This window comes from Protobothrops mucrosquamatus, unplaced genomic scaffold (genome assembly GCF_001527695.2).
Source record: "Protobothrops mucrosquamatus isolate PMUCROS unplaced genomic scaffold, P.Mucros_1.0 scaffold859, whole genome shotgun sequence".
Classification (NCBI taxonomy): Eukaryota; Metazoa; Chordata; class Lepidosauria; order Squamata; family Viperidae; genus Protobothrops; species Protobothrops mucrosquamatus.
This window is the reverse complement of record NW_015387114.1, coordinates 360,136-381,890: the sequence shown is the minus strand read 5'-3', so window position 1 is coordinate 381,890 and position 21,755 is coordinate 360,136. Positions and strand designations below refer to the sequence as shown.

Sequence of the window (21,755 nt, the reverse complement as noted above, 5' to 3'; positions counted from 1 at the left end):
TTTTACATACCCAGATATAGTCTATTGTTAAATGACTGCCAATGTAAAAAGCAAGCTCATCTGCTAAAAAGCACTCATGATTTCCGCAACAGCTACAAAATTGTATTTATACATTGAATTCTGAAATTTCTTAATTCACATTCATATTTTTTTTATTTTGGGTAGGAAATAGACTGATACCTATAGATACTTTCACTATATTAATCTTAACATTATCTTCTCAAAGTTGACTTTAATCTAACTGGTCCAAGCATTTTTTTTTAAAAAAAAAATACACTTGCAATGGACAAAGAGTTATCAGTTCCTCAGTGGGAGAGGATGTTGACATTGTTCTTGCAATGAGCCTGTATGATCTCAAACTTCTTGGTCCTTCTGCCCTAAATACTACCTCCTTCTTCCTCTCACCATTTTTTCCTCCACATTTTTCAAGCTGTCTAGTAGCATTCTTTGTAAGGAAATAGCCAGTGAATCCTTTACTTACACACCACCAGAATAATCAAGTTACATTTCCGGTCAGGGTTCTCTTCTTGTTTTGAGTAACTCAGCTCCATGTTATTCCAGAGTTATTCCACAGCTCTGGTATCTCCTAAGCTTTATTCTACCCATACCTACATGTGACAAAATTGTAATCTGATGAAGTGACAAAACCAACCGATACAATTTGATTATTACCTCATGAAGACTGTTTTCTTGGTTACTAATTTCATGAAAGCAGCTTTTATCTCTTTGTTCCTCAAGCTATAAATGATGGGGTTCAAGCTTGGTGTCACTACTGTATAGAGCAGGGCAAGAAATCTGTTAGTGTCCACAGAATATTCTGAATTTGGACGAATATAAGTAAAAATGACAGTTCCGTAGAAAATGAAGACAACAGTGAGATGTGAGGAACAGGTGGAAAATGCTTTGCGTCTATTCTTGGCCACTGGCATTCTGAGAATAGTGAAGATAATGAGGGTGTAAGAAACAAGAATAAGCAAAAAAGGTGTCAGGTCAACTACCACTGTTAAAATGGCAATGGCCACCTCATTTTTGTAGGTATTGGTGGAAGCCAATCTCAGAACCGGCATAAGATCACAAAAGAAATGGCTGATTCTATTTGACCCACAGAAGGGAAGGGTGAAGATTGAAATTGAATGCCCCAAACCCAAAGATATACCAATGGCCCATGAGGTAGAAGCAAGCTTAGCACATTCCCTGTAGTTCATGATATATGGGTACTGCAAGGGTTTGCAAATGGCAACATAGCGGTCATAGGCCATGACACAAAGAAGACAACACTCAGTGACACCGAAAAGAAGGAAAAAACACATTTGACATCCACAGCCCCAAAAGGATATAGTTTGCTTCTCTGATAATAAGTTCACTAGCATCTTTGGGCTGATGGAGGAGGTGTAGCCAATTTCCAAAAAGGACAAGTTCCAGAGGAAGAAGTACATTGGCATGTGAAGGGTAGGACTGAGAAAGATGAGGATCAAGATCAAACTGTTGCCCACCAAGGCCATAAAATAGAATATTAGGGCCAGGCAGAAAAGAAGTTCTCGCATAGACTGGAAATCTGAGAAGCCTAGAAGGATAATCTCTGTGAGACAGGACTGGTTGCCTTTTTTCATGGTATCATACAGATCAAAGACTAAAAACAAGAGGAACATTAAATAATGAATTCAACCATTATTCTTTACAATCACTAACAATCTAATATGTTTCTCACATTAGAGACCTATACATTGCTTCCTTTAGTTTCCTTCCTTCCTTTACTTTGTTTCCTCGGAAATAATAACTTGGATGATGTCCTATATAAAAGGAAAACTACAATTTTAATTTAGCACCATGTCTATTTTGGCTACGATTATTCCATCCTAATGAGTCATCTAAACCATTCTAGGATCTTGGACCAACCTAGATTGGATCGTTCTAGGATGCTTTCTCAGAAGTAATTTATCAAAATTGTCAGTCTTACGATTTTACAATTGATCTTCTTTTAGTTATTTAATTGAAGGTGCCATCCTTTTACATTTTCTTTTGTTTGTTGGTTGGTTTCAGTCCAAATTTTAGATTGTTTATGGAAATTCTGGCTGGAAATGCTGAATCCTGGCGTAGATGGAGTATCGGAGAAAACTGATTTAGATCAAAATCAGCTTCATTTTCCATTCAATGCGATTTGTATCCACGTGATCACTGGGTACATGTTATCATCAGTGATCAGCCATTCCTGTTAGATAAAGACTGTTTTTTTTCTATCTAGACTGAGCATCAAAATGTGCAGAAATATCAGTCATCATCTTTCCCAGGTTCAAAAGTATTAAATGACAATGCATGAGCAAACAGTTGAGAATAAAACTCTTGTAATATTTCACTCATTTAAAAGCTAACTTTCTTATCTTGAGCATGCTCCATGTAAGGAATCAAACCACCAAACACAATCTTTGATAAAATATGAGGTATTAATCTTATGGCAAACTGCTTCTGAAAAACCTTGCCAAGAAAACAGCACAGACTTGTCCAGGCAGACTCAAAGAATCAGACAGGATTGAACAGAAGAGAGATATTTATGCGGATTTCTAGAAGATCTGAAATCCCAGAGAAACTGGAGGACTTTTTCTATAACAAGGTTTCAGAACAGAAGTACAAAGAGTCTTCCTGGGGATTTGGTAAATGAATTACCAGAGGACAACATGGATCTTGGGGAACATCTTGCTTATAGCAGAGTAAGGAAACCCTGTGGCCTCAAATGCTGGATATTTTGTCCTAAAGATGCTTTTCATGAGGCAACTGGACTTTCTTATTTTTCTTTGAAGATGTTTCGCTTCTCATCCAATAAGCTTCTTCAGTTCTGACTGGATGGTGAGGAATGGAAGCTCCATTCCTCACCATCCAGTCAGAGCTGAAGAAGCTTCTTGAATGAAAAGCAAAACATCTTCAAAGAAAAATAAGAAAATCCAGTCTCATAAAAAAGCATCCTTAGGATAACTATGACCTGGATGACTGAGAATCTCCATAGACATTCAGCTGGATATTTTGGTTTACAGTTACCTTGTTTACCTGATCATTTGCCATGTGGCTGGTCATACAGAAATTGTAATTCAAAAAAATTAAAAAAAAAATACTAGTGGCATAATTTATATTGTCCCACCATGGGGATCAATAACTACATAGAAAATCTTCAGACAGAGCATCATTTTTAATATGTCTCCTACTGTTTCTTACAGAAAAACCATATATTTTCAATTCCATTCATATTTCTTCACAATGGGAATCTCAAAATGTGTGGTTTGTTCTTCCTACTTCAACTATTCATAGTGTTGATTTTAACCCTGGTGAGTCACCCAGAATTGCCCTGTCACAGATCTTGAACCTCTCTCAATCGGTCATGGCTTTTTGTAACCTTGAAAGTGCATGAACGGCTCTTTTTAGAATAGCAGAAGTTGGGTAGTTGAAAGAGGATCTTGGCAAAAAAAAGCATTTATTGATAATATGAAGTCATCTAAATTTTAAAAACTGTTCATGTTGTGTCCTGGACCTGATGAGGAAACTCAGCAGGCCCAGAAATGTTGCAAATGGTCCCAGGCATTCTAAAAGCTGCCCGGGACCAGACAGAGCGGCGCCAGCCTTGCGCGCATGCGCAAGGTGCGAAGAAAGAAGGATTCCTATTGGCTGGACTGCCTGGGGGTTGGAAAACTATAAAATGCCTGCGTGCCTATTTGCAGTTTTGCTTGGGTGCTGGAGAAGGAGAATAAAGTGTTTGTTACTTGTCACCATGTGTCTTCATCATTTGCACGCGAACGAAGAATTTAACAGTTCATCTAACCAAGATTCCAGGTGCTTACACTATAAATCAAGGTAATACTTGTAATAAATATCCATAAGAGCATTCTCCATAGTTAATCAGCTAAATCCTAAACATAAAAAAGATCCTGCAAGCACAAAATGAGACATCAATAAACAGCAGCTTCAGTCCCTTGATATTCTTTGCTCTGAAAGCATTATGCAAAAGTCACTTTTTAGGATCTTTCTGGATGCTAACAAGGAGATAGTCATTCTGACTGGGTTACACAAAGTCTTCCAGAGGGAAAGGGATGCTAATGAAATGGACTGTGTTTGTACTCCTATGCCATTGTGATGAAGAAGACCTCTGGCGTAGCTTCTTGACTTGTGTGCACCAATAGGGAGAATTCACTTGAAGATGTTTTTTTCTAACACATCTTGAGGACGATATATTCAGGAAAGCTGATTAAAAAACGTCTTCTGGGATCCCATTCATTGCAAGTGGGGCCCACTGCTTCTTTGCAATAATCAAGGGATGAATATTCTTTCCCATCTACCCACTACAGCAGAATTTCAGAGATTATCCATTCCACCCTTCCTTCAAAGAACAATGGCAGTAAACAGTAATAAAGCTCTGCAAATAAAACTCCCATTTCCTAACCAAAGAAATCATTTTAAAAATGACTTTTAGACAAAAGACTATAGGGGAAAGATCTGACTAACCAAGCATGCATAAATAATGTGTGGCACACGGTGGTTACTTATTTTTATTGTTTACAATAATGTTCAAATAAATGATGACTGTTGACCAAATTAAAAACAATGGAGATTTTTCAGCATTCTTTGGATATAGAATGCTGCAGAAGAGAGCATTGCAGAAGAGACTTAATTCAATCTTATCTCAAAGAAACTTATTGATCAAGATCCTTTGCTGTATGTTGACACCCTGCTGTTTGCTTTTAAAATCAGTTAGTCCTACAAGATGAGTATTTTCAGAGAGCTGACATGACTGTGACCTATAGGATTCAGGGACTCTGCCTAAAGAAGAGATGGCAAGTAGCAGCCATGGCCAGGACAACTTGTGTATAAATCCATCTTGTGTACCACTTCTGGCCATTGCTGAATTAGGAGCCATTGCTCATTAGTATTCATGCCTTAGTCACTTCTTGAATGGACTACTGCAGGGGTATTCAAACTTGGCCCTTTTATGACTTGAGGACTTCAACTCCCAGAATTCCTCAGCCAGCATGCCTGGCTGAGGAATTCTGGGATTTGAAGTCCACAAGTCATAAAAGGGCCAAGTTTAAAGTCTCCTGGACTGCTGTAATGGGTTCTACATGTGGCTGCCCTTCAGACAACCTTCAGAAGCTGCAATCAGTTCAGAATATGCACTTTGTGCAATTTTCTGGTACATTAAGAGATATCCACATAAAACCATTACTATATGAACCGGTCTGGCTCAGAAGGCTTCAGGTTCAGTTCAAATGCTGATTATCACCTTTTAATCCCTGCATGACACAGAGATAGGTTACTTACAGCACAGTAGTTTGTGCTGGTCCCACCAGATCCAGCAGGACAGGCATACTATGAGTCCCTTCTGTGTAGCAATGATACTTTGTGGGATTGAGGAGGCATATCTTCTGCGCAGTGAGTGTGCCCTATGGAACAGCCTCACTTTGATGGTCAATGACACCATTGGCCTTCCTAAATTCCTGGGTTTTCCCTCACTCCTTAGGGAAGTATGTTGGTAGAGTCCCATGGGAGGGGGGTGTTTTATTTTGTAAAAATAGGTATACTTAATGTGGCAGTTTTTCTAATTACCTTGATTTCCTAGATCATTTAGGAATGCATGATGCCTTATACCAGCTATCATCCAGTAAATAACAAGCTGATGAGCATGTTGTGTGGAATTATTATTCCCATGTTTAACCATTTGATCTATATCCTTTGGAACAAGAAAGTGAAAAGGGCCTAACTGTTCACCAGTTTCAATAGAAGAGAATGTAGATAGCTCCTTGGTGCTCTCTGGCTTTGAGTATTGCTTGCAGATGTATTATTACCCAACTAGATAATATCATAAAAGCTAGTGAATGGGAGGTTTATTCCCTATTTATACACAGTAGCTTCCCCTGCCAGTGTTGGAGGAGATATGCTTTTCTCCATAATAGTTCCTTGATCAGGGCATTGTTTTCTACTTGATTGTTTGTCTGGTGTTAATTCCTGCTTATCTGGGTTATTGGTGAGGATGTGCCCTAGTCTTAAGACCAGGGATGTTAACTTTGTGAAGTAAATATGCAAGTGGCAAAGAAAACATGAGTTCAACAACATGCATGCTCACATCAGAGAGACAAGTCACCAAAAGTCAACTAAGTTTAACTTAGGTGGGTTCTAATCCAAAATAGGAGGCACAAGACTGGTCAAACAAAGTCCAAGGATCCAAATTCAGAAGGTTCATCAGCCAATCCTGGTCTAGAGTCAAAGTCCTGAGGTTTCAAGTTGGGAGACAAGGCATACAGTACAGGGTCTGGGTAAACAAACAGTTGTTGCCAACAGAGAGATTGGACCTTGCTGTTCTTAAATGGAAGCAACCCCAACGTTGCTCCTTTGGAAGGGGAAGGTTCCTTTCTTGCATGAAGCCTTAAAAATGCTTTTGCTCTGCTCTGTGAGTCCTTACTTTGGGAAGTGATGAATCCTCATTTTCAAAGACTAGCAGCAGCTGTGCCTGCTGGTTACTGGATGGCCCCATCTCCTCTGTCTGCAGCTGCTCAGGAACTGGATGCTAATTGTCAGTCTCCTCATCTGAACCTGACCTTGCTATGAGAGTGACAGCCTTCCTTGTAAGGAACTTGCCAATCAAAATAATAAAGTTAGGTTTCCTGTCATGGCTCTCCCCTTTTTTGAATAAATCTAGCTGTGTTCTTCTAAAGTTGACATTGACTACTGTCATTTTCTAGAGTTGCTTCTACCCATAAATATGTGCACAAGAACAGCCACCATATGAAGAGATGAAACCGACTGATATAACTGAATTTTTACCTAAGGAAGCCCCATAACTTTGCTACTAATTTCTTGAAAGCAGTTTTTAATTCTTTGTTCCTCAAGCTATAAATGATGGGATTCAAGCTGGGGGTCACTACTGTGTAGAGTAGGGCAAGAAACCTGTTATTGTCCTGATGATTTGCTGAGTTGGGATGAATGTAGGCAGCAGTGATTGTTCCATAGTACAGGAGAACAACAGTGAGATGTGAGGAACAAGTGGAAAATGCTTTCTGTCTATTCTTGGCCACTGGAATCATGAGAATAGTAGAGATGATGAGAATGTAGGAAAAAAGGATAAGCAGAAGGGGTACCAGGGCAAACACCATGGTTAGTATGGCATTGGCCACTTCATTTTTGTAGGTATTGGTGGAAGTCAGTCTTAAAACAGGCATAATATCACAGAAGAAATGGCTGATTCTGTTCAACCCACAGAAAGGAAGGGTGAATATTGAAACAGATTGCCCCAAACCCATCAAAATCCCAAAGGCCCATGATGCAGCAACAAATTTAACACATTCTCTGTAGTTCACGATATATGGGTATTGCAAAGGTTTGCAGATGGCAACGTAGCGATCATAGGCCATGACACAAAGAAGACAACATTCAGTGACACTGAAAAGAACAAAGAAGCACATTTGACATCCACAGCCCCAAAAGGATATAGTCTGATTCTCAGATAATAAGTTCACTAGCATCTTTGGGCTGATGGAAGAGGTGTAGCCAATTTCCAAAAAGGACAAGTTCCAGAGGAAGAAATACATTGGGGTGTGAAGGGTGGGACTGACAATGGTGAGGATCAAAACAAGACTGTTGCCCATCAAGGCTATGAAATAGAATATTAGAACCAGGCAAAATAAAAGCTCTTGTATTGTCTGGAAATCTGAGAAACCTATTAGGATCATCTCAGTCAAACAGGACCGGTTGTCTTTCTTCATAGTATTGTCCAGGTTGAGGTCTAAGAAAACAAGAAAAATGTAACATTAAAAACTACATTCATCTCTTAGCAATTTCAGCTTTGAAGAATAAGAATGGAAAGAGTATTAAAGTCTCTGAACATTGGTTTTTGGAGAATATGCCTGAGGTTATCATGGACTGCCAAGAAAATAAACAAGTGGACCTAATAAACAAGTCAAGCCAGAGTTATCACTTAAGACACAAATCATCAGACTCAAATTATTTTACTTTGGATATATTATGCAAAAAGCTAGGTTTCTGGAAAAACTTTGCTGGGAAAGGTGGAAGGAAAGAGAAGAGGAAAACAATCGGCAAGTTATACAGACTAAGTTGCAGTGGCAATAGATGCATCCTTAGAAAACCTGAAGTACCAGATTAGAGACAGATCATCATGCAGACAATTTAGAGTCAACACTGACTTGATGGCACCTATTTGATCAATTGATTTTAGCAGCTATTAACAATTAATAGCCTTTTCATAATACATATATCCTACATCCATCACATTTACTCAAAATTAGTAAATTGGATCAAGTTCTTGAAAATTGGAAAATTTAAATTTAATGTCCTACATATTTTTTTGCAATTATACCATTTTAATGAAACACACAATCATTCTCACATTTTTTTTAAACTGATTTGTCAGAATTTTCTGTGTTCAGAATTTAAATATGGGCCTCTTGAGTTTAAGGCACAGACTTGATTTCAAGATGACACATCTTTGTTTATTTAATTCTTTATTATTTCAGAGATTCTGGCCATTATAAGCATGAACTCAATTTTTATTGTATTTCCTTGAATTAAAAACTTGTTATAACTATATTGCTGACAATAAAATTCCCCTAGTATTCCTCAGACTACCACTCAAAAAGTAAAACTCATTTTCATGAAGTTGCATATCTGCAGGAACCATCCCACTAAATCTGACCTTGGTAAATTATGAGATATCAATCTTACTTTGTGAATGTTTTTCGAGTGGTTTTTATAGAGCTGGGATATTTCTTCTTGCTGTAATATTCATTGGTAATTCAAGGTCTTGAAAATTCTCCTGCCTTAGATGAGTCTGTATACATTCCTTCCTCAGGAAAAAAAATGATATACTGGAGGCTGTTTAGAGGAGCTGAATTAACAAGTCTGGAGAAGTCCCTGGACTCCTAGAGGTTCCAAAATTCCAGAGAGACTAGACGACATTTTCTCTAACAAAGTCTCAGAAAAGGTCCAAGGATTCATTCTGGGAATCAGGTAAATTAATACCAGAAGACAACCTGGATCTAGGGGGAAGCATTCCCTACAGCTGAGTTGGGAAACCCAGTGGCTCCAGATACTGGATATTTTCATTTACAATTTCCATGACTCCCTAACCATTTGCCAAGCTAACTCACTCATATAGGGAATTTAGTTCAAAAGATGACTACAATGGCATTATAGATATTGTGCCTAAACACTTGCCATGGAATCAACAACTGCACGGAAAATCTTTGGGCTGGTTTTAATATCTCTCCTCTTCCTTGAGCTCCAGAAAGTTCAATTTTATTTCAATTCTTTTCCCATTTCTTCCATGACACCTGATGCTCACACGATGTGGATCTCAAAAAGTATAATTTGTTCATAATTAAATATCTACATTGTTGGGTCAACTTTGGTGATTCACCTAGTATCTCATATGATTGGGCAGATGTAAAAATTGAAATTAGAAACAAAACAGTCCTGGCTTTTATAGTTTTAAAAGTGCATATTGCTATTCCTATAATAGTAGTTTTATCAACTTACTAGAAATTGGATAGTTCACACGGAATCTAGATGAGAGTATGATTTATTAATTATTTTATTGATGCTGAAATTTACCAATTGCTCCATCCAGATTCCCAGCCCACATTTTGATAAGGGACTGCTTTTATGTTAGTTTTTACCTTTCTCATATACTTTGTCAACCCTCTTGTTGAAACTGGAATAATATTTGGAGAATATCCAAAGGAAATTCTGGATTTCTGCATCCAGCGGCAGAAGGGGAGATCTAAATAGCTACTTCCTTGCATAGTTGTTATGTCATTCAAGTTATAACTACTCCATCCGCAGATGTTAAATCAGGGATTCAATAGGCTTGTCAGTGAAGAATGAGAATAAAAATATTTCAATACTGGATAATAAAACATTGATCTCATATAAATGATAAATGGATACAAGGATTTTTTAATAAGAAAGAACAGAGTTAATTTATTGTTGTTGCAATTCTAATAAGACAGATATATGCAGGAATATTTTTTTTAAAAAATCAAAATTAGTCTAAAGTTCCTATGTGGTACCATCTCTGAATTCAGTGCTCAGTTGTACATATATTTGAATAAATAACACTGTCTGATATTCCTTTATTTCCCTTTCCATGAAAGTAGTAAATCTTATGTTCCCCTGTTTCTACACCTCAATTTAGAAGCTATTAAGCCAAATACATCTTCCCAGGAAAAAAAAGCACTGGCACAATTTTATGGTTTCAAATAACACAACTATCCTTTCTAATAAAGGATACTTTTACACTTCTCCAGAGTAACTTTCTATCAGCTCAGGCACTGGGTGCTCCACCACTGGAGGTTTTTAAGAAGAGATTGGACAACCACTTTTTTGAAATGGTATGAGGTCTTCTGCTTGAGCTGGGAATTGGACTAGAAGACCTTCAAAGTCCCTTCAAACTGTTATTCTGGTATAAAACTTTGCAAAGACCAAGGAATGTTGGTAAACTTGGAGGAGGAGAAGATAGCACAAGGTGTGCAGAGGTCTGGGAAAGCAAAAGATTGTGACTCCCTATGCAGAAATTGCGTTCATAGAATATTACCTTCTTGTTTTTCAAATTCCCAACTGACTCCCCATTGTTTCATTCTCACACCCTGATTGTACTGACTTCTTGAAAGCATCTTTTATCTCCTTCCTTTTTCCACCCTTTTCTTTAGACTTTCTGAGCAGGGTAGCAGCTTTCCTTTTCAATAAATGGACAGCTAACCTTTATCTGAATTCTATCAGAACAAAGAACTAAGATTAACTTTCAGGGCTCTCTCCTTGTTTTAAACAAATCTGTCTGGATCATTCTGCTGTAAAGGGTAAAACCTGCCACTAATATATCCATTATACCTCATAGGTAGGTTCATAGCATAGGTATGTTGAAGAGAACAAATCTGTGGATATAATACATTTATTCAGTAAAGAGCATCTGTTTCCTTCCTATAGATTTCATGAGAGCAGTTTTTATCTCTTTATTCCTCAAGCTGTAAATGATGGGATTTAAACTTGGGGTCACTACTGTGTAGAGCAGGGCAAGGAATCTGTTACTGTCCATGGAATATTCTGAGTTGGGACGAATGTAGGTAAAAATGCCAGTCCCAAAGAAAATGCAGACCACAGTGAGATGTGAGGAACAGGTGGAAAATGCTTTGCGCCTGTTCTTGGCCAGTGGCATTGTGAAAATTGTGGAAATGATGAGAATGTAGGAAAAAAGGATGAGCAAAAGAGGTGCCAGAATAACTAGAACTGTTACTGTGACAATGGCCAACTCATTTTTGTAAGTATTAGTGGAAGCCAGTCTCAGAACAGGCATGAGGTCACAAAAGAAATGGCTGATTCTATTTGACCCACAGAAGGGAAGGGTGAAGATTGAAATAGATTGCCCCAGACCCACAGAAACACCAATCGTCCATGAAACAGCAGCAAGTTTAGTGCATTCCCTGAGGTTCATGATATATGGGTATTGCAAGGGTTTGCAAATGGCAACGTAGCGGTCATATGCCATGACACAAAGAAGACAACACTCAGTGGTACCAAAGAGAAGGAAGAAGCACAATTGAATTCCACAGCCCCAAAATGATATGTTTTGGTTGTCTGATAATATATTCACTAGCATCTTTGGGCTGATGGAGGAGGTGTAGCCGATTTCCACAAAGGACAAGTTCCAGAGGAAGAAGTACATTGGGGTGTGAAGCGTAGAACTGGTAATAGTGAGGATCAAAACCAGGCTGTTGCCCATCAAGGCTATGAAGTAAAATGTTAGAACCAGGCAAAATAAAAGTTCTTGTATTGTCTGGAAATCTGAGAAGCCCAACAGAACAATATCGGTCAAACAGGAGTGGTTGTCTTTCTTCATAGTATCATCCAGATTGAAGCCTGAGAACACAAAATGAATGTGAAGTAAAAATTACATTTGTTTCTTAATATTTTCAACTTTGAGGAATAGGAATTAGAGTAATTGAAGTATCTGAACACTGGTTTTAAAGAACACACCTGATAATATCCTGGACACCCAAAATAAATAAATAAGTGAATATTAAACAAGTCAATTCAGAGTTCTCACCAAAAGCACAAATCATCAGACTCAAGTTATTTTACTTTGGACATATTATGCAAAGATCAAGGTTTCTGGAAAAAGCTCTATTGCTAGAAAAGATGAGAGAAAAAAGAAGAGAGGAAGACAATCAGCCAATTAAATGGACTAAGTTAAAGTAGTAATAGGTGCATCTTTGTGAAAGGATCAAGTAAGGGACAGATCATCACACAGACAATGTAGCGTTAACACTGACTTGATGGTACTTAACAGATCAGTAACAATTAATAGCCTTTTCACACTACATATTTATTATCTGCATCCTTCACATTTATCAAAATTAGTTAATTGGATCAAGTTCTTGAAAACTGGAGACTGCTCATTTAATTTAGTGTCCTACATTTTTTTTTTTTTGCAATTATACCATTTTAATAAATCACACAATAATTCTCTCTTTTTTTAGAACTGATTTGTCAGAATTTTCAGTGCTCAGAATTTAAATATGACCCTCTTGAGTTTAAGGCACAGATCTGATTTCAGTATGACACAACTTGGCTTATTTAATTCTTTCTTAGTTCAGAGATTCTGGCCATTGTAAGAATGAGCTCAATTTTTACTGATTTGAATTAAGAACTTTTTGTAACTACATTGCTGATGATAAAATTCTCTTAATATTTCTCAGACTATCATTCAAAAATAAAACTTATTTCATGAAATTGCATACCAACAGGAACCATTCCACCAAACCTGACCTTGTTTATTTATGAAGTATCAATCTTACTTTATGAATAGTTTTCTGATTATTTTTATAGAGATGGGGTGTTTCTTCCCAAGGAACATTGCACATGCTGTAATATTCATTGGTAATTCAACAACTTGAAAATGAGTCTTTATGCATTCCTTCTTCAGGGAAAAATTTATAATGTGGGCTGTTTATAGGAGCTGGCATTAACAGGACTGAAGAAGCCTCTAGACTGCTAGAAGTTCCAAAATTCCAGAGAGACTGAGGACTTTTTCTCTAACAAGGTCTCATGAAAGAAGCCCAAGAATTCATTATGGGAATCTGGTAAATTAATACCAGTAGACACTCTCTACCCAGGGAAATACATTCCCTACAGCAGAATTAGGAAACCCAGTGACCACACATACTAGATATTTTCATTTACAATTTCCATGACTTTGAGATAATTTTAATATCTCTCCTTTTTCCTGAGCTGAAGAAATTCAATTTCATTTCAGTTCCTTTCCCACTTCTCCAATTCCACCTGATGCTCACACAATTTGAAATTCAAATAATATAGTTCAGGGATGGCGAACCTTTTAGATACCAAGTGTCTAAAACCCGCCCTGCCTGCCCCTGCTCCGCCCGCTCTGCCCCTGCCCCGCCCACCTGTAGGGCCACCTACCACCTCCACAGCCCACTGCAGATCGTCCAGGCAGCCCTGCAGCGCCATGGCGGCCACGCCCTCTGCCTGCGCCCTGCAGCAGCATCTGCATGTGATGGGGCATGAGGGCAAAGTCTTATCCCTGCTGCCCAACTACCATGTCTTTGGATGCATTGCTCCATGTGGGTCGTGCCCGGGGGTGACTCTCCTCCAGGGGGGCTGCTGGTGAGGAGGGGGCTGTGGGGGGAGAGAGGGCTCTGTGTGCCGCCTCTGGCACGCGTGCCATAGGTTCGCCACCACTGATATAGTTTGTTCATAATTAAACATTCACATTGTTGGATTAACTAGTGATTCGCCTAGAATTTTGTATGACTGGACTGATGAAGAAATCGAAATTACAAGCAAATCCATCCTGGATTTTATAATTTTAAGAGTGCATGGTTGTGTTCCTATGAAAGCATCACATATTTGTAGGAATTGGATGGTCCACAGGAGATCCACCTGGAAGTAGCATTTATTAATGTTTTTATTGATATAGAAATTTACTGGTTGCTCCACCTAGCCAAGATTCTCAGCAGATGACATAATAAAATATATCTCAAAAAATTATTATAGAGAGACAGAGGCATGACCTCAGAGAAAGGATGTAGACATGGTTACCGAATCGAAAGGATGCTTTAATCCCAGGGAACATGGAAATCCTGAGAAAGAAGCTCTGATTGGCTTCACCCTCATTCACTCAGGTATAAGAGGCTGAGTCAAGCTTTCAAGATTCTGTTATTGTAGTCTGGATCAATATGGTAGAGTTCCAGCCAACCTGGTGGAGTCTATTTATGACCTGGGCTATATGGAAAGAGTAACAGCTAAATTTCATCAACAAACATCCAAACCTTCCACTAAGTTCAAAATGAGACTCCAATGCCCAGCATTCTTCACTTACCTGATACTCTCTGCCTTGGAAGACTTAGTGAAAAGAAACATCTAGTGCAGTGTTTCTCAACCTTGACAATTTTAAGGCATGTGGACTTCAACTCCCAGAATTCCACAGCCAGCAATGCTGGCTGTGGAATTCTGGGAGTTGAAGTCCACATGCCTTAAAATTGTCAAGGTTGAGAAACACTGATCTAGTGGCACTTCTGAACATTAAAAGGAGGGGACCATACTAACTAGTTGAGACAAGGTCTTCCAGAGGGAAAGACACTATTGAGATGGCCTGTTTCAGACTCCTAAAATCACTATGAAGGAGATCTACATGGATCTAGGCTCATATGCCCAGAAAGGCCCGATCCTCTTAAAGATATCTATAGAGATTCTTAATCATCCAAATCATGGTTGTCCCAAAGATGCTTTTTCAAGAGGCAACTGGGCTTTCTTTGTTTTTCCTCAAAGACATTTCATCTCTCATTCAAGAAGCTTCTTCAATTCTGACTGAAGAACTGAAGAAGCTTCTTGGATGAGAAGTGAAACATCTTCAAGGGAGAACAAAGGAAGTCCAATTGCCTCTTGAAAAAACACCATTGGGACCTCTTGAATATGGTTTCTTCTATCATATCAGGAAGATGAAGATCTTCAGGGAAGCTGATTTAGGAAAAAGTCTTCTATCATCCCATTCTCCTCAAATGGGGACCATTGTTTCTTTTCAATGACCAGGGGCTGAATATTCTTTTCCATCTCTTTCCGCCATGACAAACTTTCAGGAATTATCTGTTCTCCCTCCAAATGACCCCAAAATTCTTAAAACAAAAAACAAAAATCTGGCACTACTGCTTCCCATTACCATTAGACAATATTTAATGTAATGGAAACAGAAACAGCTTGTATTCAGAGACACAATAAGGACTACTTCTCTGGAATGAACATGCCTCAATATTAGATTTTAATAAAGGATTATTTTTATGTTAAAAGTTTTACTGTTGTCATGTACATTGTTAACCCTTTTACTGAAATGCTACTATGGCTGCAGTTCTGTTCTGGAATGACATTTGGAGAATATCCAGAGGAAGGTCTGGATTTCTGCATCCAGTGATAGAAGGGGACACCTAACTAGCTACCTCCTTGCATATTGTAGTTGTTAGGTCACTTGAGTTGTAACTAACTCTAACTGAAGATGTTAAATCAGGGATTCAATAGGCTTGTCAATGAAGAATGAGAAAAAGAAATATTTCAGTACAGGATAATAAAACACTAATTTTGTAACAATGCATAAATGGATAATAAGAAAGAACATAGTTTATTATTGTTGCAATTCTAATAAGACTGATATCTCAGGAGATATTTACCAAAAAATCAAAGTTTAAAGTTTCTATGTGGTACATTTGTGAATTCAGTGCTCAGTTGTTTATGTTGCAATAGCAATAGCACTTACACTTATATACGGCTTCACACTGATTTACAGCCCTCTCTAAGCAGTTTACAGAGTCAGCATATTGCCCCCAACAATCTGGTTCCTCATAGTACTTGAATAAATAATACTGTCTGATATCCCTATATCTCCCTTTCCATGAAAGTAGTAAGTTTCCCATGCTAGTATTTCTGCAGCATAGGTTAGAAGCTGCTCAGCCAAATATATCTTCCAAGCAAAAATAAAGCACTGGCACAACTGTGTAATTTCAAATTATGCAATCATCTCATCTACAAAAACACTTTTCCAGAGTAATTGTCAGCTCAGGCATAAATTTTTGCAAAGCCAAAGAATGATAGTAAACTTGGAGAAGGACAAGATAGCACAAAATGAAAAGAGTTCTGAAAAAACAAAATATTGTAACTCACTATATAGAAATTGTTTTCATGGAACATAGCCTTATTTTTTTCAAAAAAATCAAACTTGTCTTGGTAGTCTTCCCCATTGTTTCATAGTCACACCCTGATTGCTATTGATATCTTGAAAGGATTTTTATCTCCCCCCCCCTTTTTTTTTTTCTTTAGACTTTCTGGCAATTTTCCTTTTAAATAAATGGGCAATCAACATTTATTTGAATTCTACCACAATGATAAATTTAGGTTACCTTGCAGGGCTCTCCTTGTTTTAAATAAATATATCTGGGTCATTCTGCTGTAAAGGGTGCAATCTGCCACTGGTGTTCCCTGGACTCCATTGTGCATGACCACCACAATGTGTTAAAGGCATCAAGTCTATGGATATACTAGTATGATCCTATAAAGAACATCTGTTTCCTTGCTACAGATTTCATGAAAGCAGCTTTTATTTCTTTATTCCTCAAGCTGTAAATGATGGGATTTAAACTTGGGGTCACCACTGTGTAGAGCAGGGCAAGGAATCTGCTACTATCCATGGAATATTCTGAGTTGGGACGCATGTAGGTAACAATGCAGGTTCCGTAGAAAATGCAGACCACAGTGAGATGCGAGGAACAGGTGGAAAATGCTTTGCGTCTGGTTTTGGCCAGTGGCATTGTGAGAATAGTGGAAATGATGAGGATGTAGGAAAAAAGGATGAGCAAAAGAGGTACCAGAACAAATAGAACTGTTAGTGTGACAATGGCCACTTGATTTTTGTAAGTATTGGAGGAAGCCAGTCTCAGAACAGGCATAATATCACAAAAGAAATGGCGGATTCTATTTGACCCACAGAAGGGAAGGGTGAAGATTGAAATAGATTGCCCCAGACCCACAGAAACTCCAATGGCCCATGATACAGCAGCAAGATTAGCGCATTCCCTGAGGTTCATGATATATGGGTATTGCAAGGGTTTGCAAATGGCAATGTAGCGGTCATATGCCATAACACAAAGAAGACAACACTCAGTGACACCAAAGAGAAGGGAAAAACACATTTGACAGCCACAGCTCCAAAAGGATATATTCTGGTTCTCTGATAATAAGTCCACTAGCGTCTTTGGGCTGATGGAGGAGGTGTAGCCAATTTCCACAAAGGACAAGTTCCAGAGGAAGAAGTACATTGGGGTGTGAAGGGAACGATTGAAAATGGTGAGGATCAAAATCATGCTGTTGCCCATCAAAGCCATGAGGTAGAATATTAGAACCAGGCAAAAGAGAAGATCTCGCATGGACTGAAAATCTGAGAAGCCTAGTAGGACAATTTCAGTCAAACAGGTCCAGTTCTCTTTCTTCATGATCAAAACCTTAGGAAAACAAGAAAATGAAGAATTAAATAATTCTTCATAACAATTTTTAACAATGAACTAGCCCTGCTATCTTTGAAATCTTCATGACTACACAATAGTATAATACTATTAGTATGTTGGATCAATAAAACCTTTCATGAAGTTGTACAACAGGAAGAACCAAACCACCAAGCATGAACCAAAGGAATCCATTGGCCTTACTTTAGAATTGTTTTCTGATATTTTTTTAGAAAGAAAGGCTTTCTTTCTTCTTGTGAAAAAAAATGAAGTGCACTAAAAAGTTAAGATCTTGAACATCAGCTTGTCGTAAGTGAGCCTTCATGTATCCCTTTCTCTTGAAAAAGATATTTCTTACATGTAGACATTTTGGATCAGCCAATATCAAATATTGTGAAGGAGTCTATAAAATCACTTGAAATCCTAGAGGATCAGAAATTCTAGAGAGACAAGAGGACTATTTTTCTCTAACAAGATCTCCTGGCAGAAGCCTGAGATTCATCCTAGGGATTTGGTTAATGAATACCAGAGGACAACCTGGATCATGGGGAAACATTGTTTAAAAGAAGTTGGAAATCCAGTGCCCTCAGATGCTGGTTATTTTGGTTTCCATTTCCAGAACTCTCTGGCCATTTCTCCTGTTGATTCTGTCTTATAGTTATGGTATTCCAAAAGACAATGCCAATCAATGGGATAATATATATTGTCCTGAGCACACTATCTGTCATGATGATCAATAATCACATGAAATCTTTGTGAGCTAAGAGCATTTTTAATATGTCTCCTCCTCCTTAGCTATAATAATGGCAGTTTATTCCATTCATATTTCCTCCATTTTGTTTCATGTTCACATGATTTCACTCTCAAACAACGGAGTGTGTTCCTCATAATTAAATTATTAAGTTTGCCAATTTTTATCCTTATATGTCTCCAATCATCATGCATGAAGGAGATCTACAGCATATATTCTTGACTTGCATGCCCCAGAAGCTCCTAAAATAAAATATCTGCAAATTAAACTCCTAATTCCTACTGAAAAATCACTTAAAAGCAATACAAAACTCTTTAGGTAAATATCTACAGAGGGGGGTATTATGTTTGTATAATTTATGGCATGCAGTGATTACTTTTTTAGATTGTACACTGACAACATGCATATAAATGTTAAAGTTTCACCAAATGGAATACAACTTTCCAGCATTTTGGGAAAATCAATGGCAAGAGATTCTTGTACTTCAGAGGATGTTTAACCCATTCTTATCTCCAAGAAGTTATTGATTAGTCCCTTTCTGGTTAGACTACTGCAATGACCTCTACAAAGGGCTGCCTTGAAAAGAATAGGAGCGTAAGCTGATCCAGAATGTCCATAGTGCACAATGTTGGATGCAGCATAGAATACTAATGTAATACCATTTCAATGTGAACCCATGATCCCTTCCTGCCTACTGTAATAACTATGTCCAGCACTTTTCTCTCAGCTTTATTAATGTGTTCTCTTCCCATTCCAGAGGAGGAAGCTAAACTAAAGCAGTTTTGATTTTGCTGACCCACTGCTAAAATCATTTATGACCCCAACCCCTCAGCTGAAAGGCAGTATCCTCATTTCCCAAAGCTAGCTGGCCTCCCCTTCTCAACAATGCCAGCTGGAAGGGAAACTCAATGTTGCAAACATAATTCACAGAACAGAATAACAGAGTGGGAAGGGACCTTGGAGGTCTTCTAGGCCAGCCCCCCACTCAAGCAGGAAACTCTATACTATTTCAGGTTCTCCAACTTCTTCTTTAAAATTTCCAGTGTTGAAGCACTCACAACTTCTGGAGACAAGCCATTCCACTGATTACTTGTTCTCGTTGTTAGGAAATTTCTCCTTAGTTCGTGGTTGGTTCTCTCCTTCATTAGGTTCCATCCATTGCTTCTTGTGCTGCCTTCAGGTGATTTGGAGAATAGGTTGACCCCCTCTTCTTTGTGGCAGCCCCTGAGATATTTGAACACTGCTTCTTTACTGTTATGGAAAAAAACCCAATGAAAAGAACATAAGACAGCAACACGAAACAATAATTCTTACTTTAAGATTCAGAGGTTTATTTTGCTAATAATTTGGAACATAGCAAGTATAATAACACATCACTTACATTAATAACCCATTGCAATCAGGTCCACTGGTATAGCAAATTCCGAAGGACAGCTATAGGCCAATGGGAAATCAATCAGGTCCAGACCCAACTCTTTATATCCTTTCCTGTTCTAAGACTGTAGTCAGATGGTCTGCTGACTTCTGCTGACTTTTGCTGAACATAACTTTCCACATATACCTGTGTACATTGGAACCCACATCCATCAGCTACTTTCAGTTCCCTAGTTCTTACTGCTCCAGACTTTATGTTCTAAATATATTTGAAACTAGCAAGCTTAACAAAATCATATTAAGTAAAGTACAATTGCAAACTGCAAAATTAAGCATAGCACAGACTTTGGTTCAATACTATGTCCATGAGGCCTGATTTAGTTCACCTGGGCCTAAACCTTGCATAAAACAACAATAGGCAATATTTTCATTTTCCACAGTCCCCACTTCCTGTTCGAAAGGACAACACAAAACATAAGTAAAAGGATACGATTAGAGGAATTCTGAGGTAAAGCGTCTACAATCGTTTCAGAGGGGCATGTAAAGAAAGTATTTTATTGAGAAATACATACAACCTCAGTAGGTTTAAGACTCATGATAAAAGAATACAAATGCCAATAAACAACAACACAACTATAGTCCATACAGCAAGCATGAGGCATTTTGCTGATGCAGATAGTCTCCTTCATGCGCCTCTGGGCATTCATTGTGTTGGAAAGGTGGTATGAAGTTTTTCAATTGTCTGAGAATGGCAAATCGGAATTCACTTCTTGTTGGTGCTGGAGATTGCATGCTGGTGGGGAGCAGAGATTACTAGCACTTGCTCTCCTGTTGGGCAAAGCTTCATGCATAAAAGAACACTAGCCAATATTTTCATTTTCCAGATTTCCAACCATGAGTCTCACAGATTGTTTTTAGCAAAATTTATTGAGATGAATGAGATGAGGTTATGAGAATCCCAGCAACTGAACTATTTCCCACTTAAATCCAAGATATTTCCACATGAAGAAATTAGGAGAAACCATCTTCAAGAGAACTGGGTCTTTCTGGGGCATATAAGCCTAGATCCATATAGATATTCTTTTCCATCTATTTCCAGCAGTGTTCCAGTATTTGAGGGGCTGCCACAAAGATGAGGGGCTCAAATTATTCTCCAAAGCACCAGAAGGCAAGACAAGAAACAGTGGATGGAAACTAATCAAGAAGAGAAACAACCTGGAATTAAGGAGAAACTTCCTAACAATGAGGACGATTAACCAGTGGAACAGTTTGCCTTCAGAAATCGTGGGCGCTCCATCACTGGAGATTTTTAAGAAGAGACTAGACAGTCACTTGTCCGAAATGAACATACCGCAATATATAAGGGACTATTTTTATGTTAAAAGTTTTACAGTTCTCATATAATTTGTCAGTCAATACCACTATGGCTGAGGTCTGTTCTGGAATGACATTTGGGGAATATCCAGAGGATGATCTGGATTTCTGCATCCAGTGGCAGAAGAGGAGACGTAACTGGCAACCTCCTTGCATAGTTATTAGGCCATCCAAGTTATAACTACACCATCTGTATTCAATAGGCTTGTAGGTGAAGAATGAGAATAAGAAATATTCCAATAAGGATAATAAAACACTGATATCATATCAATGCATAAATGGATTACAGAACTTTTTTAATAAGAACAGAATTAGTTAGTTAGTTGTAATTGTAATAAGACTAATATATCAGGAATATTTAAAACAAAAACAAAAATAGACTACAGTTCCTAGGTGGCACAATCTCTGAATTCAGTTCTCAGTTGTATATGTACTGTCTGATACTCTTTTACCTCCCTTCGTGTGAAAGTTGTAAATCTTTCTACAACTCAGGTTAGAAGCTCCTAAAGCCAAATACATCTTCTCAAAGAAAATAAAGCATTGGCACAGCTATATGGTTTCAAATTACACAACTATCCTTTCTACAAAAGAGATACTTTTACACTTTTCCAGAGTAACTAACTATCAGCTCAGGCATTGGATGCTCCATCACTGCAGGTTTTTATGAAGAGATTTGACAGCCATTTGTCTGAAATGGTATGGGGGTCTCC

The 21,755-nt window shown here is 38.1% G+C and overlaps 3 protein-coding genes and 1 pseudogene across 3 annotated transcripts; all 4 read right to left on the bottom strand.

Moving 5' to 3' along the window:
- Nucleotides 1-640: 640 nt before the first annotated feature.
- LOC107290242 (olfactory receptor 10C1-like) lies at nucleotides 641-1,616 on the bottom strand. Its single transcript, XM_015819106.1, has one exon. It carries the CDS (start codon nucleotides 1,608-1,610, stop codon nucleotides 669-671), a length of 942 nt encoding a protein of 313 aa, XP_015674592.1. The 5' UTR covers nucleotides 1,611-1,616; the 3' UTR covers nucleotides 641-668.
- A 5,279-nt stretch (nucleotides 1,617-6,895) lies between these two features.
- Nucleotides 6,896-7,385, bottom strand: LOC107290233 (annotated as a pseudogene).
- Nucleotides 7,386-10,151: 2,766 nt separating this feature from the next.
- LOC107290232 (olfactory receptor 10A4-like) lies at nucleotides 10,152-11,881 on the bottom strand. The gene is made up of 2 exons (XM_015819097.2): nucleotides 10,978-11,881; nucleotides 10,152-10,237 (listed from the first exon to the last, which is right to left on the bottom strand). The coding sequence occupies exons 1-2, from the start codon at nucleotides 11,879-11,881 to the stop codon at nucleotides 10,152-10,154; spliced, it is 990 nt and encodes a 329-aa protein (XP_015674583.2).
- Nucleotides 11,882-16,586: 4,705 nt separating this feature from the next.
- Nucleotides 16,587-17,537, bottom strand: LOC107290231 (olfactory receptor 10A4-like). Its single transcript, XM_015819095.1, has one exon. The coding sequence runs from the start codon at nucleotides 17,535-17,537 to the stop codon at nucleotides 16,587-16,589; it is 951 nt and encodes a 316-aa protein (XP_015674581.1).
- Between the last annotated feature and the right edge of the window lie 4,218 nt (nucleotides 17,538-21,755).

Excerpts from the sequence above, each read along its gene's own strand:
- LOC107290232 (XM_015819097.2), bottom strand. The coding sequence starts at position 11,881 with ATGAAGAAAGACAACCACTCCTGTTTGACCGATATTGTTCTGTTGGGC. Across the intron at positions 10,238-10,977 it reads AGAGATAAAAACTGCTCTCA|AAAATTGTGCCAGTGCTTTT; the intron begins TGAAATCTATAG and ends ATTTGAAACCAT.
- LOC107290231 (XM_015819095.1), bottom strand. The coding sequence starts at position 17,537 with ATGAAGAAAGAGAACTGGACCTGTTTGACTGAAATTGTCCTACTAGGC.
- LOC107290242 (XM_015819106.1), bottom strand. The coding sequence starts at position 1,610 with ATGAAAAAAGGCAACCAGTCCTGTCTCACAGAGATTATCCTTCTAGGC.